The sequence below is a fragment of the Rissa tridactyla genome, chromosome 11, assembly GCF_028500815.1.
Source record: "Rissa tridactyla isolate bRisTri1 chromosome 11, bRisTri1.patW.cur.20221130, whole genome shotgun sequence".
NCBI lineage: Eukaryota > Metazoa > Chordata > Aves > Charadriiformes > Laridae > Rissa > Rissa tridactyla.
Genome location: NC_071476.1, coordinates 20,136,318 through 20,153,850, shown reverse-complemented (window position 1 = coordinate 20,153,850; position 17,533 = coordinate 20,136,318). Strand labels below are relative to the sequence as shown.

The window sequence follows — 17,533 nt, the reverse complement described above, 5'->3', positions numbered from 1 at the left end:
CTCTTTCAAACAGGTACACCGCTGCTTTACTCAATGCCACACACAAATTTTCTATTGCTATGGACTATGCACAAGGAGCAGACCTGCTATTACCGTCTTCTCCCCTTCGAAAAATAATCTGTAAAAATTATGCCCTTGGATTGATTCTGGAAGTTTTCATACATCTCTGTTGGACCATGAAATCAAAATCTTCTCGTGATCATCCTGCTGTTCCCTTGTGCTGTGCTTTGGGGGTGACAGAGCTGGCAAATCCCCTTTGCCAACCTGCCTCTAATGCAAGGTGATGATGTATCCCCGTTGTCCTGCCAGGATGTTAGGCAGCAGGTTTAATCCTCGCTTGTTCTTTAAAGCATGTTTTATTCATTCTGCGCCTTTAGGACTGCTGTTGGCAGGTCTCCCTTGAGTGGTGCAAACTTTATTGCATCTAACCTCCAGCAGTCTGTAAACTGCAGCACCCAGGGGTAGCTGGAGGTTGATATTCCCTATCGGAAGCGATTATCCTTCTTTTTTCCACTCTCCCACAGGAACGCCTTTCTGCCATCCTAATAACAAATATAGGGCAGAGCAGTATTCACTAGGATCTGTTTTTTTTTTCCTGTGTCTTCCCAAACAAACCATAACCAGTCTGCCCCATTCCCAAACCTCACCATTTGCATCCAGCACACGGATATCCTCCCGTTTGCTCAGAGCTGCACCTTTAGCAAGCCGCATTGGCATCGATACCTCCTACTTTTACATGAGAAGGTGACTCCTCCCCAGCCATGGCCATCAGCACTTCAAATCCTTTCAATGCCTCAGTGGGGAATCAGGCCAGCAAGATGGCAAGAGCTTCAATTCTGAAATGTTAACCACCTGGGTTGATTTCTTGGCACGTATTTTTGGCTGCACCACAGGAGGATTTGACCAGTGCATATGCTGCTTCTGCCACGTGCCAGCCACAAAAATCTCTCCCCATTTAGCTTCCACTGCAGATTTTCAGCCTCTGAGTCTGTGGGTGTTTGAGGTGTCAATAACGTGCATTTTCAGCTGGGTTTATGGCATGTCTCTTCACTGCAGAGAAATGGGCTGGGTAGTTCAGCAGTTCAGGCTCTCCTGCGTGGGCTGCTCTTGATCTTCAAGCAATCAGCAGTCAGGCACCCTCATTTGGTGTCAGATTGTTGGATCATTCCTCCAAATTTTCATGACCATACCCCCCGGTCTAATGCTCACAAAACTGCTGTACGTTGGATTTCATGTGCATTTGGTTCTCTGTGCCTGGGTGTGGTGTCCGGGTCTATGTGTGCATTCTCCATCAGCAGACAGCCATTTCCTCCTCAGGGCAGCCCAAGACCATCAGTCCTGGGTTTAGTGCCCGTTCCCTGATCCTTCAAATATTCACCACAAATTCTGGCAAGGATCTGTCTTCTTCCTCCTCAATGTCGGCATTATGTTTCAGGCAACCAGCATGTTTCTACAGTCAGAACAGACTGTAAAAAAGCTGAAATGACAAGTGAATGTGCTCACTTTACTCTTAAACAGCCCAGGAAAGATCTGTGGAAAGAAAACAAAGCGTATGCATGCAAATCCATACTGTCATTTCCTCTCCCAGTTTCCTTGGGGTTTGGCTTGACTCTCTTCCAAGGGCTCTTCCTTCTCCCCTGCTCTGCTTCTCTCCGAGTGGTCTTGGTTTTCTTTGTTTCCCAATCCCCTTGTTGAGGCAAGCCCTTTTCATAAAGTTGTGATTTCTTTTGTCAGTTAAACACCTATGTGACTTCAAAGGCCTCGAACAACGCTTTGCTGTGTGGCTACTGGCCCCCCTGCAAGAATAATTTCCCCCGATCCATTGTCCTGCTAGTGAAAGATTATTAAATTGTTGATGGAGCTTAACAATGGTTTTGTTCAAAGGCAGACATGCGTATGCCAGTCCATTCTCCTTGACACAAGAGCTTTAATACAAGCGTACAATGAAAGGCAGCCACCAAGGAGGAAACACAGAGAGTGCTCATAAAACCAGACCCGTATTCCTGAGTCCCCGTGCACATGAACTGGCGCACCTTGCAATACACTCCTAGGCTGCGCATATGACTGCCCGCTCCGACACAAGCCTGTAGGTGAGGCGAGAAAACTGGTCTTGCTGGTAAAACTAATTAAAAAAAAAAGTCAAAATATCACGCGTTAATGCTTGCTCATACGATTAGGACAGTAGGACGACCGAGGAGCTAGCAGGTGAGCAACGGTGGGAGAAGACCACCCTTTGCAGGATCAGTGCAAGGACAGGACATTGTTGGCATAAGGCTGAAAACAATTGCACTGTTCCTCCCACTCAGAGCATGCCAAGAACACGCATACATCTCAACCAGGCTGCGCCTTCAGAGCAGCTTTTGGAACCTGCAATGAAGATCATTATATAGACTGTGCAGCCTTAGGCTGCTTGACATTTTGTATTATACAGACTTATTCTCGATTGCTTGTCACTTCAGCAGATTTCCAACACTAAAACTTCAATTTTCCATGCTGGGTGTCCCTCAGGATGATTTCTTTTTCTTTTTTTCTTAAGTTTTAGCAGAGGTGTTCCAGCTGTTTTTTGAGAACGTGACATGCTGTCTCAGCCCAGCTAACAAACTGGTTATGAGTTTCTTTTCAAGACCCATTAGCCTAACCATGCTTTGGAAGAGAGGTGTGGAATTTGGCAGGGAAGCTGTCGGTGGGGGGTTGTTTGCCCCAAAATGGCTGAGTCTTTCATTGAATGTATGCCAGCACATATCCCTGTGTAGCTGCGCCCACACACCATTGTGTGGCCTTCAAACAACAGCATTTCTTGGGGCTTATGCATCCTTGCTTTCCCTCAGAGACCTGGTGCAGGAGCTCGCTGCAGTTGCTGTTGCTTGTTGAACATCTCTCCTGTTGCGTCTTGGACATCTCTCCTGTTGCTTCATGGACATGACTCTTGTTCCTTGGTGGCATCCCTCCTGGACATGGTCCTTCCCCAGCACTCTGGGGGTCCCCACGTTTCTTTGGGATGCTGGGTACTGCATGGCACGGGTTGTTCCTTGCCTATGGGAGCATTGAGTGTGGCTTGCTCTGCTGCTGGGGCACGTGGCATGCATGGGCTCTGGTGTCAGGGTGCATCTCAGTGTGCCTTGCTGGGAGAGCTTCTTTGGGCTGGAGCGGAGGGTCCAGGGTCCTGTTCCTGCTGGGAGATGGAGTCAGCTTGTGGTGGAGGCAGCTTTCTTGGCTCACTCCTAGGCTGACATGGCAGAAGTCCATCCAGAGCCGAGCGGGCCCTGCGTCTTCCCCCCTGCACAGCACCGTGGCTGGCAGACTAGCACTGAGGCTGAGGCTTGATCCCTCGCTGCCCTCCCTGTCCCCCGGCTGCCACCACAAAGGGACTCTTTCTTTATCTTCTTCTCCCTTTTATTGTCCTTCCTGGGGCATGTTCCCTGCCCTTCTCCTGCTTCTTCCCTGGCGAACTGGCAAAGGCTGCCTCAAGCTCCAGTGCCCTCCCTGATTAGCTGCTGCCAGGAAGGGAAGCACGGCTGCAGCTTTAATTAAATGATAAGGACAGAGCCCCGGAAGTGGAGAGATAAGTGCAGCAGCGGTGTCTGCCACCACACTTGCCCAGGCTATTTCTAATTAGCTTTGAGAAGCTCTAGAGAGGAAGATTAACCCTTGGAGGGAGGCTGGCTGGAGCGGTGGGCTGCAGCAGATGGAGGGTGTGGAGGCCAGCCTCAGAGATGGGGGGCTGCAATTCCCCTGGAAGCATGTGTGGGATGTGGGCTGGAGGGGACCCCTCCGTGCGCTCCCCCCAAACCCTGTGCCTGAGCAGAGGGGCTGGGTCAGAGAGGATCAGATCCCTGCCTTTCCAAGGCTCAGGCACAAGGTAAAGCTCAAGTTCCTTCCCTAAGAAGCGTTTTGCTGCTTTAACACATCCTGTGCCTGGCAGCTGTGGGGTGACCTGGGGCGTGTGGGTTGCTGCACATGTCCTCGCTGCTGCCCCAAGGCCTTCACTGCAAGCAGACCTGTATCACCAGCCTCTCGAGCAGTGGCAGGAGCGCAGGGCACAATCCTCCTGCAGGAGCCATGGGACAAGTCTCCCGTCCCCTACAGAAGCCACGAACTACCTGAAAAGGAGGTTGTAGCGAGATGGGGGTGAGTCTCTTCTCCAAAGTGATAAGCATTAGAACAAAAGGAAATGGCCTCAAGTTGTGCCAGGGAGGTTAAGGATAGATATTAGGAAAAATTTCTTCACAGGAAGGTTATCAAACATCAGAACAGGCTGCCCAGGGAAGTGGTTGAATTACCATCCCTGGAGGTATTTAAAATACGGGCAGACGTGGTGCTTACGGACATGGTTTAGTGGTGGTTTTGGCAGTGTTAGGTTAATGGTTGGACTCGATGATCTCAAAGGTCCCTTCCAACCCCAATGATTCCATGATTCTATGTGTCTCAGTGATGATCTGGGAGGGGAGGAGGGAGGTGGGGTAAAAGGACCACAGTGTGTCAGCAACCCATAATATGGACCAGGAGCTCCCCAGGACCTGGTGCCCCAAAGACCACAACCTCAGCTCTCCTGCCATTCCCCCAGGTGCAGTAGACCCCAGCTGGAGAATGCAATGCACCGGCGGGCTGGGCAAGGGCGCCTCAGCTGTAGAAACCCAGTAGCTGGGTCGGTGGGTAGCCAGAGCTCTCACTGGCATGGGTGTCACTGCTTCTGCCCTTGTGGCCCAGCCCCTTCTGGTCACCCCCCTCCCATCGTCTGGCAGCATACCAGTACCTGGTGGATGCCAGGAGGCTCTGGGCCATGCATCCCTGTGTCCCTGGGGAGCTCTGGCTGGACAGGGGGACAGGCCAGCCCCACAGACCCAGGCTGGGACCCCCACTGGGAGGGGCTGGGAGAAATCCTATGCACTGGAGGCATCAGCAAAGGCAAGGTGGGAATGTGGAAGGAGGAATTGTGTAGGTATTTGCGTAGCAGGAATGCGCATACAAGGCATGCATGAGCTGACAGCCCCTGGGGATAGCAGGTGGTGTTCCTCTGCTAATTTACATAACCATCATTAGCCCTTGCAAGAGAGGACTCAAAAGCCAGAAGAGCCCTGTGCTCCTACCTGCCCCTCCCCCTTGCCAGGGCGGGAAGAAAGGTGGCTGCTCCGCTGCCCACAACTTCTTGTCAAGACCTTCATGCACTCCTGAAGGTACTAGAGAAATAGTTGCTCACCTGGGCTGGATATTGCAGGAAAAAATCACACAACTTGGAGGATGGTTCGGTTATTGCATGGTTTGGTTTGGTTATTGTGTGACTCCTTGTCCTTTCTGGTGGTTATTTTTTGAATATCTGCTGTCTGTAGGTGTCACGAGAAGTTCTTGGTTGGCCAGAGGACAGTGTTTGGATATTACAGGAAACAGGATTTCATTGTAGAGCTAGACTTGTTGCTGTGTTTAATACAAAGTGGGTGAAGAGGATTGCCCAGTAATGCTCATTACCTGACTGTTTTCAGTTGCTTGAAGTTTTGGCAAACTTTAACTGCAAGGACACGATTTTTCATAGTGGACATATGCCACTTAACAGATATTTAAAAAAGTGGCAGTTAAAATCTGTCCAGATATTTCACTTCCAGAAGGAAGTAGGAAAGGAAATTGCTAGTTGTTTTCTCAATAGTAAAGCAACCCCCCTTTCCTCCAGCCCCATGCTTTAGAGAAGTAATTTTCTGTGGTCTCTTGAGCCTTTCATTGTACCTTCCCCAATTTCTGCAGCCTGTGGGGTAGAGTCTCATTGGCAAAGCCTATTATTCCTGAAAAGCCTGGTATATCTCCCAGGTGGCTCTGTCCTCTTCCCCAGTGGCACAAAGGGACCCCAGGGAAAATAATTTCCACCAGAGCATAATTCTGGTCTGCATCACAAAGCAGACTTTTCACGAAGTGCATTAAGACAGCACGGACAATCCTAATTTTGGCATTTCCTGACCTTTGAACCCCGTAATCCTATTAAGGTAGTACTTAACATAATTATTCAGTAATTTAATGTAATAATTCTGCTTTTTATAGTCCAGCGAAGGTTGAAGCCCCACTGTGCCAGGGTGGGAGATCATGTAAGTGGCACCACAAGCACAAAATCTGTTAGAGCGGGATTGAATTTGTTTCACTGGGTCTCACAGGGATTGCAGCGAAGCTGGGGTGGGGGGGGCAGATGGTGCTTTTGGGAGTCCTGCGGGTGCCATAGTCTGTCTCTGAGCCCTGCCTGGTCCCTACAGGAACACCATCAATGTCCAGAGCCATCCATCTGGGTGCTCCTGCTGCTGGTACAGATCGGATCACCTCCCGTTGCTGTGGCGATCTGGCTGTGGGATGCCTGTGCTTCCCAGCCAGCCGCCGTCGTGCAGCCGCCTGCAGTTTGCAGGCATAGCGGCAGCGGGGAGGTGGTCCCTCAAGCTCCAGCTACGGCGAGCGAGGGAAGAACACGTCCTCTGGGAGCCTGGGCTCAGGCCCTCGCTGCCGACAAAGTGGTTTAGCGCTACCTGTGCCGGTGAGGCTGGTGGGTGCATCTGTCCACATTAGTTACATGCTGGTTCTGCTGTGATACCCTCGGCGGAATCTGGGAAGTCACTTGCTTCCGTGCTGCAGTTAGTGTGTGCTGTTGTAATATACTCCAGAGGCCATGGTTTGATCCGCGCATGCATCTGGGGGCTGACAGGCCATTAACTTTGGAGCAAGCTGTCTGTACTGGTGTTTAGATACTATTGTTTAGCATGAGGGGAGAGATGCTTAGTGCTGTAGGGTCTGGAGGAAATGGCTGTGCACATTATATCTCTTGACTTTGGTGCCTAGGAGAAATCCATCTGTGTGCTGGCACGAGTCTGAGGATGTTTCTCGGTATTTATTGTAAGAGCGGGTGTTGCTCATTATTGCCCTGAGAGCTGTAGGTGTGGCGTTGGACTGCAGTAACCACCTTTATGGGCAGTGTCGGGTCGGTCTCAGATACCAGAAGCCATCTGTCTGCGTGCTGTAGTGACGGTGTTAAGTTTGGAAAGCCATCTGTCTGTGTGTTGTAGTGCTAGAATTGGTCCCCGAAGCCGTCTGTCTGGGTGTTGTAGTGCTAGGAATGGTCCTGCAAACCGTCTGCCTGGGTGTTGTAGGGATGATGTTAGCTCAGTCTAGGAAAAATAGGGACTAACATGGACTGCGGGGAGCTCTCTGCTTGTGCTTTCAGCTTCCAATAGTTCTGTACTCATTGATCTCTGGAGCATTGCTGTGGAAATGGGCAGCAGTCCAACAGCCTTCCCCAAGGCCTGGAAAGTGAAATTGGTGTTGTGCTTGTGCTGCTCTGGAGGTAGAGGGCTCTGGTCACGTCCACATGTGATGTGGGAATCAGGGGCCAGAAAGGAGATGGACTGAGGAGCTGCAGAAGGTGAGCTTGCCCGCTCTGGTCCCCTGTGTCTGGAGGGTGGGCATTCCCTGCTGGGGATAACACACTGGTTGTGCCCACCTCATTTGTGGACCACGAAGGGGGACCTTGTCTCTGGGCTTTGCAAAGGAGATCACGGCTCCACAGCCACCTACAGCACAGCTCCCCTCTCCCAAAAGCGAGGGGAAGGTATGTTGGGAAGGAGCCACCGAGCTCCTGTACACCAAAGGAAGCCCACGCTGAGCTGGCTAGCTGGGGACGGGCTGTTGAGCATCTCTTGCTGCCGATGTAGGGGAACTCCTCCGGGCTACTGGGTCCAGCGTGCTGCTGTAGGGGAAAGGCACAGAGGGGTGAGTTAAGGGGTGGGATAGTACAAGGGAGTCATCCTAGCACTGCCAGGTTGCAAAGACGTGAAGAGTAGAGTAGAGTAGAGTAGAGTAGAGTAGAGTAGAGTAGAGTAGAATAGAATAGAATAGAATAGAGTAGAATAGAGTAGAATAGAATAGAATAGAGTAGAGTAGAGTAGAATAGAATAGAATAGAATAGAATAGAATAGAATAGAATAGAATAGAATAGAATAGCAAAGCAATGGGGCTGCCAGTATAAGAAAATGGGATATTGGGGTAACACTATCCAAATAGCTGTACTGTTAGGGCATAGTGAAGAGGGAGCAGACCATGAAGCAGTGGTGCCTGGAGGAAGCAGCACCACAGGGGGGTGGTATCTGGAAGGAACAGCGCTGTAAAACATGGTACCTGGAGGAAATGGCACCATTAGAGCCGCGGTGCCTGAAGGGAAGAAAGCAGCGGGGGGAGGCAATACCTGGAGGGAGCAGCAGCACAGAACATGGCACCTGGAGGACGTGGCACCATGGGGGACCAGTACCTGTAGGCAGCAGCGCCGTGGGGGAATGGTGCTTCCCAAGAACGGCGCTGCGGGGGAACGACACCTGTAGAGAACAACACCACGGGAGAGTGGTACCTTCGGTAACCGCGCCATGGGGGACAGTACCTGTAGGGAAGAGCGCTGTAGGGGAACGATACCTGTAGGTAGTCGCGCTGTAGGGGAGTGGTACCTATAGAGAAGAGTGGCATGGGAGAGAATGGTACCTGTCAGCAGTACCGCGGTAGGGGAATGGTGCCTGTAGGGAACAGCGCTGTAGACGACGGTACCTGTAGGTGTGAGCACTCCAGGGAGTGGTACCTGGAGGGAGCGATGGTGCAGGAGAATGGCACCAGTAAGCTATGGTGGAGTTGGGGAATTGGGCCTGCTCTCAGGAGCAGTGCTGTAGGAAGGGAACAATTGGAAAGAGCAGCGCCAGGGAGGCTGTTCCCATCACACAGATGCTGTAGGAACAGGCAGGGAGAACAGTGCTGCTGGGATATGATGTCATTGGGAGGTCACCACTGTAAAGGGTGTCCCAGGAGTGATCTGCAGAGCCCTGAGGGCTCAGTGTGGGAGAAGGGATGTTTTCAGGTGTCCACACCAGGGCAACAGAGGTGGTAAAGCTGCCTGTGCTGGAAACGCTGCATCCTTCCCTGGCTGAAAGGCAGACATTTTGAAAGAAGCGCCTTGCACCCCAGCCCTCATTTTGCAGCGTGGGGCGTGCTCCACCCTCCTACCCCCTGACCAAGGCTAAAAGAGGTACAGTGCTTTTGTCTCTGAACAGGGGTAGCTGGTTGAAATTAGTGGCCGATGTGCCCCGTGCCACCAGATAGGGAAGAGGAGTCTTTCTGATCTTACGCTTCAGGAAAGCATCCTGCTTTGCCTCCAAGCTGCTCTCCCCACTCTCTCATATTCCCCATTTCTCTATAGTGCTGAACCTCTCCAGTCCCTCCTAGCATGCTGCGCTTCCCTCCTCCACCCTTCCCGGGCTTCTCTGCGTCCTCTGCCGTGCTCTGCTGTGTCACATCCCCACAGTCCCACTGTCCTCCCTCCCAGAGCGTCTGCACTACATCCCCTCACCCGCAAGGTTTGGCCCCCTGTGCTGCATCATCCCTGCTCGCCCACCGCTGTACACCACGCATACGGTGCTGATGTCTGACGCGAACGGAAGACAAGGAGAACCAAACCAGACTGCGGATGTTGCAGATGGTGGCAAAAAAAAAAAAAAAAAAAGTGATTGAGGCTGGCTTTCGGCTTCTGCTTGAAGCTACCTGGCTTGTAGTGGGCGAGTGAACCTCTGCACATCTACTGCAGGAGACAGAAGTGCGTGCTGAATGAGGCAGCCTGCTTTTGTCTCCTGTCTAACAGTACTTAAGTGCACTGTTGAAATTCCCCACTAAGAGCAATAATACTATTAGAGGAGCCCTTGCAAGTGGCTGCAACAAGATGTGTTCCTGCCCTGCATGGGGATATATAGAGAGAAATAATTAGCAGTGGCACCAATATGTGCCTCTTCCCAGAGGAGACAGCCTGGCACAGTCTCCTTCACAAAGAGCAGAGGTGCCCTGGATGTCAGGAGACGAGAACAACCATGCCAGCATCCAGAATAGAGCCGTGGCTCCAGAGAACTTCCCCCTCCTTCCAGCCAGAAGGAGGGCCCAGGGTTCGTCCTGGTGTAAAGCCCCAACCGTGCCCCCTTTTCATCTGAAGAGTTCAAAGCGATGCGACTTTTACTACCCTGGATTCATTCCTATGCAATGTGCCGAGGCAGAGCAGCCCGGAGGCAGCTAACAAGAGGATGCCAGAGAAATGCAAAGCTGTAGAAAGTGGGGAGCCAGAAGACTGTGAGGACTGTGAATGTCCAAACAACCACCCAACCCTCCTGGCAGTGAAGTACAGCCTTGTGGCATGGAAATGCTGATAACAGGAACAGCCAGCCCTCTGAAGGAGCACAGCAAGAGGGCAAAGCTCAGGAAAACATGGCAGCTGCTCAGGCATAGATTTTATTTTGCATGGCCAGGATGCTGTGGAGGAATAAGATGCTGGAGAGGCATGACCATACTCTTCATCACCTGGGAACTTTGTCAGATTTCAGGAGTTCAGGGCCACAAAACTGCATTCCTGGGGTGGGGGAGGGATCTGACACACCGAGTACACTTTGTAAGGTGAAGTGGGCACCTTGATCCCGAGGTGAGGTTTGGGCTCTGCCTCCTCACCACACTGAAGGGCATCCAGAATCAGCATTTTGTGGGTAAAATTTCCACCAGAGTTTATCCTCAAAGGAAGATTTCTGCTTGTCTGCGGAGGCACATTGAAGTCTCTGAACCACCAGCGTGTGCTGAGAATTAGGCTGTAGGGTCGTGTTTGCTCTAAATCACAGCTATTCAGGAATTACACCCTGCCCCGTTCCCGAGCTCTTAAAGCAGAGCGGGTTGTGTTCATGGCACATAATACGCTCCTTTAGTGGCAGAGCTCCCATGCCAGCATCTCACTGCAAGCGAAGGGACAACGCTGGAAAAAGACTTTAGTGCCAGAAACAGACAATGGGAAAAGCAGAATAAAAGACTCTGAACACAGCGTTCCTGCTTGATCCTGCGATTTCTAAGCCGCCATTGGCACGAGGAAATCACCATAGCTTTGTTCACTGGAGAGGTAGCTTTTATTTCGGTCCCGCCAGTACCCTCCGCAAAGCACCTTCCACCAGAGCAAGAAGAGGTGGCCCTTGTCTACTCCCCAACCTGGGAGCGCAGAGCACCAAGGCATTTCTGGAAGTGGAAATGATGATGAGCCCTCCTGTTTGTCTGGCCGGAAAGTAGATGAGAGAGAGAGACAGCGATATTGCCTCTTGAACAGAAGTGAAAGACAACATAACACAACCTTAAAATGACAAGGCCAGTGGCCACTGGGGCATCCTGTTGACCTGAGAGGAAGACCTGGTGGATCACTGGGACATGGGCTCCGGTCTCTGCTTTAACTTGCACAGAGCAGTGATGAAAACTGAGCTGTCTTGCCTCTGGTGTTGTATCTTGCTTTCTATCTGTAGCTAGGAGAAAGAAATGAGGCAACTTTCCCTCACCATGCTCAGGAAACAGGACAGTTGGCCTGTGGCCAGCCCTGAGAATGACCCCAAAGACCTGCTCAGGCAAGCTGTGCCCTCACACTGGCCTGTGTGGGCATCTTGTCCCTTGTGATGCTCCTGCTTTTGAACCCTGCAACGTGAGCATGGCTGTCCCCTGCGCACGAATTCATCTGAGTGTGCCCGTCTGTGGTGCATGAGCACGTCAGCGTGCATCCAACTGGGCTGTATCCGTGTGCGTGTGTGCACATTGCCATGTGGCACACAGACCCAGTCCCTTTGCACGCAGGGGCTTGGGGTGCCACAAGCCAGGTGGCTTCAAGCTTTGCCTCAGGTTCCCGTGTGAATCCTGCAAGGGCCAGTGGGCTCCAGGGAGGCCAGGATAAGGCTGGAGAAACTAGTGAGAGATCGGCAGTGGTGGCCAAGCAGCCTCAAGGAGGCTGGAGCAGGGCCGGGAGAGGCCAAGGGACTCCTGAAGGCAGTGGGTACCAGAGGGATGCTGTGGGGCTCGATGCAATGCTATGGGGAGGGCTGGCAGAGGCTGAAGGGTCCAGAAGGATCCTAAGGGTGGGTGTGGAGGATGGGGACTGTGCAATGATGTGAACCTCTCGTCCTTTTTCTGCTCCTCATTAGAGTCCCCTGAGCGGAGCAGGCTGTGAAGGGGGTCTGCGCTGAGGTATGTCCTTATGGCTTCTGCCAGGATATCACAGCTTACTTGTGTGCCAGGGGATGGGACACGGGAGGCGGCTCCCAGCACGGGGAGCAGCATGGATGCAAGAGCCTCCACAGGAACCAGAGGGGAAAAACTGGGGTGCCTCAGCCCCCAAAGCTGAGCTGAGAATTTGTGATACAGTCACTGGGGGTTGCTTCAGGGCAAGATATGCTCACGCACTGGTTTACTGCTCACTTTGCCCCTTCTTCCACGCCCGTCTCTTTAGCTGTCTTGTATGACCCTTGTCAACCGTTCCCGACATTGTATGGAGCCTTCTCCTGCAGAGACCTTCCTCACATCCCAGGGTTGCCTGTGTGTGAAAATTGTGCCAGAGTGACTTGCGGATGCCTGTGTCTGAGAGTCCTGAACTGGTGGCATGTGGGATGTGCTGATGAGGGCAGAGCCCCCAGCACAGTGTGAATGGCTCTGGTTTGCTTCTTCCCAGGGCTGAGGGAATGCCAGTGGGTCTGTCCTTTTTCGAGAGGAGGGGATTAGGCATACCAGCGTGTATCTGCTGGAAAGGGGCTTCCCCTGAGCTGGTGAAAGCCCCATATGTCTCAAGTCCCCAGAGCTCCTTAGTATCTCCCTCCACCCACCTGCAGGGCTGTTTGTCAGCAATGCAGTGAGTGAGCTGCTGGGTGGAGAATTGGAGAGGACTTCCGTGAACCAGAACAGATGTCTGAAAGTCAGAGCAGTCTCAAGGTCATGAGCAGCCTCCCCTTTCATCCCAGCATCAGCACCAGGCTTGATCTGCCAGCAGGTGCTTATGGTAGTGGGCAGTGACAGGGGGCTATGTTGTGTCCCAAGTTGCGGTAGATGTCAAGGAATGGCTTGTGTCTGGGATGGCTTTTAGAGAAACACTCATGTCTGCGTGGAAATACCAAGTTTCGGCCTCTGAAGACTTGTGGCAGTTACTCCATGTATAAAGGATGCATGGCCAAGGCTCAAGAAGGTCTTGTAGTGTCTGGGGTAGGCAGTAGCTGGTATGTGAGGACACCAGACCAGGGACTGGTGTAGCTGGTGCTCAGAATTTCCTGACCGTGCCAGGAGCAGGGAGCTATTGATGCCCTCAGATACCTGGCTCTCAGGGGCAGGTGTTTGATGCTCCTGGGACAGGGACTCATGAGTATCAGATATGTCCAACCTCTCTGGGATTAGACATGGATTTGCCCATGTGTTTTTTGCTGTGTTCAGGGATTTCAGGTTCCACAGGAGACCAGATGATGTCTGAGGCTTCTGGCTGGGCTTGGGGCTCCTGCCGATGGATGCTTAGGGAGGCTTGCAGGTGGCCTGGCATGCCTGATGGTGAGCAGGGCAGGGCTGCCTAAGGATGGTGCCCAGGAAATATGGTTGTACCTCAGGGCAGAGAAGACCCTGGCTGCATTTAGGGCTGTTCCCTCTCTCTGCATGGTGAAGCTGACAGTGACATCCAAAGGTGCTGGACCAAAGGAGTTCCTGGAGTCTAGCAGGGTCCAGGTGGTGCCCACAGTTGTGGGGTGACAAGTCTCGTGGCAGCCTGTCTCCTGCTGTGCAAATCCAGGCTGTGGAGCCCCTCGTGTGCAATGCTCATCTCCAAAGGGGGTAGGCTCAGTGAGCTCTGCCCCGTGCTCTGCCTCCCATTTCTCTGCACGCACCTGCTGCAGGGAAGATGCTTGTCCAGGGGGAGCTGGGGCTGTGAGCTTGGACGGGAGGCAATGGCTGCCAGGAGCCTTGGGTTCCCCTCCCAGCTCTGCCTTGGATCCCCGAGTGGCCGTGGGTCCATCTCCCTGGGTGGCCATGGGTCCAGCTGTCCCCTCCCACCGTGGGAGGGTGCGGGTAGGATGGAGATGTCCAGGCTCTGCTGCTTCTCCCTGTGCTTCATCCTGACATCCCAAGCCGGTGATACCCGGGTGTGCATAACAATGTTCTCGCTTGCTTCTCTGCAGACCTCCGGCCTCTGCCCGATGTAGCCATGACTGGGACCTGTACCCGGGAGTGCACAGAGTTCGGCCACTCCGATACCTGCTGGATGCCCGGCCAGTCCTCCCCCAGCCGCAGGCCCAAGAACGCCCTCAAACTCTCCACTTTTGTGCCTTACCAAGACAGAGGGAGTCAAGAGCAAGTCGGGAATGGCAGCCCCAGACTCTCAGAAGAGCGCAGCACCAAAATGGCCAACCTTCGCCTGCTCCCCACGTACAGTGCCTTCTCCAATAGTAGCCATGAGCCCTGCAAGGACTCTCCCATGGAGGAAATTCCTCTCACCCAGACCTCGGACTTCCAGCCAGCCACCACCCCCTCGTCCCAGACCACCAAGAGGGAGATATACCTGTGAGGCTGGGCGTGAGGGGCAGGGAGCAGACACACTTCTGAGGCCAGTGTCCAGAGGAACATTTTAAACTTCAATGCTTTATCGCTCCAGCGGCCGATTCTCCAGGCAGTGGGCTCGGTGGACAGCAGGGCAGGGCAAGGCAGGGATGAGAGGAGCGTCTTTTTAATCTGTTGTTTCCTGGGGCCGGGGGTGGGTGGGAAGGATGAAAGCATCCGAAACCCGATTTCCAAGCACTTGCGGGTGCATGTCTCCGAACTGCTGTGTCGCCGGGGAGGGCTGGGCAGGCTCCTGGTGCGGAGGGCATGGCTGGGGAGAAGGGCTTACGTACCAAAGGTCCATGCAGAGCTGGTGGAGTTCCTGGGGCATAGGACGAGGGGTGTCCCCGCGCACGGGGAGCAAGCTGCCTGTCTCTTTGCTGTAGACTCCTGTAAATACGAATCTTAGGAATGACATTCAAGTCCTGCCTGATCAAAACTTTTTATTGTCCTTGAAACAAAAGACATTTAAACAAAAAGAAAAAAAAAACACAAAAAAAAAGAGGAAAAAAAAAGAAAACAAACAAACCACAGGGAGCAAGTTCCAGCTTTGAACGGTTTGCTGCGTGGAAGAGCCCGCAGGAGCGCAGCGTCCGGCCCACACTCATGTTCTATATTGTAAATAGAGATGTGACCAGTCCCTGAAACAGCAGCTGGGGAGCTGGAGGAGAGGGGCAGCATCCTAGCCGGACTGTAGGGACTTTGCTGTTTTTCAGCCTGGATCTCTTTATGAACGTTGTCACTGTGCCCACAAGCTGCAGGGTCCCTAGGGACTGCCTGGTGCCATAGGCGGGGTCTGCTTTGCGGGGGGAGGTTCCCTGGTGGTGGCCTTGCACCCGGCGGGTGGAGGAGGGATGGGGAAGCCCCCAGTGAAGGGACCGGCTGGGTCCGGAGAAGCCCTCATTCTGACTCTGCTGGCAGGGAGGTCGTCATCGGCTGTGGTGTCTCAGCCCATCACCTTGTGCCTCCTCCGGGGCAGGGGATGCCCATGAGGCCGGCTGTGCCATGCCTTCGACCTCCATCCCGTCCGCCTGTAAGCCACCATTGCCTTTGTGAGGAGGAGCTTTGTCTCAGGGTCACACCGGGGGCCACCGAGCCCCTGCCCACTGGACTCCCGCTGCCCTTCGGCCACAGGGCCACTTTCACGGGATCCAGCTTTCTCTTCCATTGTCAAAGGTCAACCGGTCTCCCCAGCAGATCCCCGTGGCCCCGGCATCCTCAGCTCCCTTGCAGGATACCCATGCAGGGCAACGCTGCCCATGCGGTGGGGAGAGGGGCCCCTCGCCCCTTAAGGTACTCCCCAGAAGGGGATGCCTGGGTGCTTTCCTGAGCCTTTCTTCTCCCTTGGGAGCTGGGCCACAATCCTGTTTTGGGGGGCTCCATGTGCACCCCTGGCAGGAGGGGTGCGGGGGACTCACGCCTCATTCCTGGGTAGCCCTTCCTGGTCCTCCCCCGCCAGGATGCAGGGAGAGACTGTGCTGCACCATTGTTCTTCCCGTACTCGCGCGCGCATCGATCGTCTTCATCTCTGGGATCTTCCTTAGGGAGCGAGGCCAGTGGTAACTGTAGGACGCTTTCCCCCGCAGTTCATCTTCGGTCCACGTGGTCCATCACCGCGGGGCTCACGGATGGCTCTGCCAGGCTCGACTGTCATGGGAACACGGCAGGGACAGGGCACCCCAGCCACTGTGGGTCAGAAACTGCCCTGCCATAGCTGTAGTGCCTGTTGGGGTGCAGTGCGCTGGGGTACCCCCTACCCAGCCTCCTCCCCCCGTCCAGCATCCCTCTCTCTGAGCAGCTCCTCTCCCTTTGCTTCGGTGGCAGTGGCAAGATGCAGCCAGCTCCCTGGTTGACCTGAGGGGATGTGGTGCAAGCTGAGCCCGGGTGATAAGGGAAGGGTGGCAGAAGGTGCCTGCTCGCGCCTGCTCCCTCGTGCCCCAGCCCTGCTCCTCACCTTCCCCCGGCGGCACCACACCACACTGCATTGTCCTCAGCCCCTGCACCTCGGGGTGCCACTGGGAGGAGGCAGGACCCTCCTCCCAGCCTCCTGCTGCTGCTCCCCACCGACCGGCTGGGGGTCCCTCAAGGCAGGCATGATGCTCCTGGTGGATGTCCACCCGCCCGTCCAGGCATTCCTGCTCTACCCTTGCCCGTGGTGGCCACCCGGCAGGGCTCGCATTCCCCTGGCCTGGCTGCCTGAGCAGGTCACGCTCCTGAACTTGTTTTTATTGTAGCTCTGTAGTTTCAGGGCCAAACTGGGCAGAATGTGCAATTTGGCCGCGTTGGCCAGGATCTTTGACTCCACTGCCAACTCGACTGCTCACGCCTCCCCTTGGCTCAGGCAGCGGCAGTGTCCAGTGCCCCTCTTGGGGACCCCCTGGGAGATCGACGTAGCTACATCTGAGGGGTGCTTGTCCAAGACCAGCTTCCCCCGGCCCCTTGCCTGCAGGTGGTCTCCCTACCTTCTGCTGGGGGTCACCAGAGGAACCCTGAAGCTCGAAGCCCTGAGGCTGGAGTTGCTGTCTTGTCTCCTGGAGCACCTGGCGATGTTCTCAGTGCGAGCGTGGCGCAAGGGGGGTGGTGAGTGCAGTGGGGGTCCCCAAAGGGTGGGAGGGATGGTGCTGGGGATGCGTACCATGGGGAGGGAGGGTTGAGGGGATGATTCTCATGGGGGTGCACAGAGGGATGGTGGGGCTGGGTCTTTGGAGGGGAGCGCAGTGGGGAGGGGGTCTCTGGGGGGTGGCGAGGGTATGGGTGTCTAGGGGGAGCATGGGGGGGGCGAGGGCGGGTCTGTGGGGAAGAACAGAGTGGGATTGGGTCCTCGGTGGGGTGCCAAGGGGTGGGAGACTCTGTGGGGTGCAGCGGGGATGGGTCCCTGGGGAGGAGAAGGCGTTGGACATTGGTCCTGGGAAAGGGGGTGCTGGGGATTTGTCCCAGGGTGAAGTTGACAGTGTCACTGGGGATCAGTCCTGGGGGAGGGCGAAGAAGAGGTGCTGTTGGAAAGAAGCTCATTTGCACAATTATAAGCCAGAAGGATAAAGCCTCTGTGCACGTGGAGGGGGAAGCTCCCCACGGGCTCCAGTCTAGACAAGCACAGGGAAGAGGAGGGGGGTTCAATGCCTCTGTGGAGGGGTTC

At 54.2% G+C, this 17,533-nt stretch overlaps 1 protein-coding gene across 2 annotated transcripts in view; it reads left to right on the top strand.

Annotated features, from left to right (window-relative positions):
• PCDH1 (protocadherin 1) overlaps positions 1 to 16,996 on the top strand; it is a 55,975-nt gene extending 38,979 nt beyond the window's left edge. The window contains exons 5-6 of one of the 2 annotated variants that reach the window (XM_054217426.1): positions 11,976 to 12,018; positions 13,980 to 14,108. In XM_054217426.1, coding sequence (XP_054073401.1) covers positions 11,976 to 12,001 — 26 coding nt within the window. In that variant the 3' untranslated portion in view covers positions 12,002 to 12,018; positions 13,980 to 14,108. Of the gene's footprint in view, positions 1 to 11,975; positions 12,019 to 13,979 lie in introns of both variants that reach the window. The other variant, XM_054217425.1, reaches the window with a different exon arrangement.
• The last annotated feature ends 537 nt before the right edge of the window (positions 16,997 to 17,533 follow it).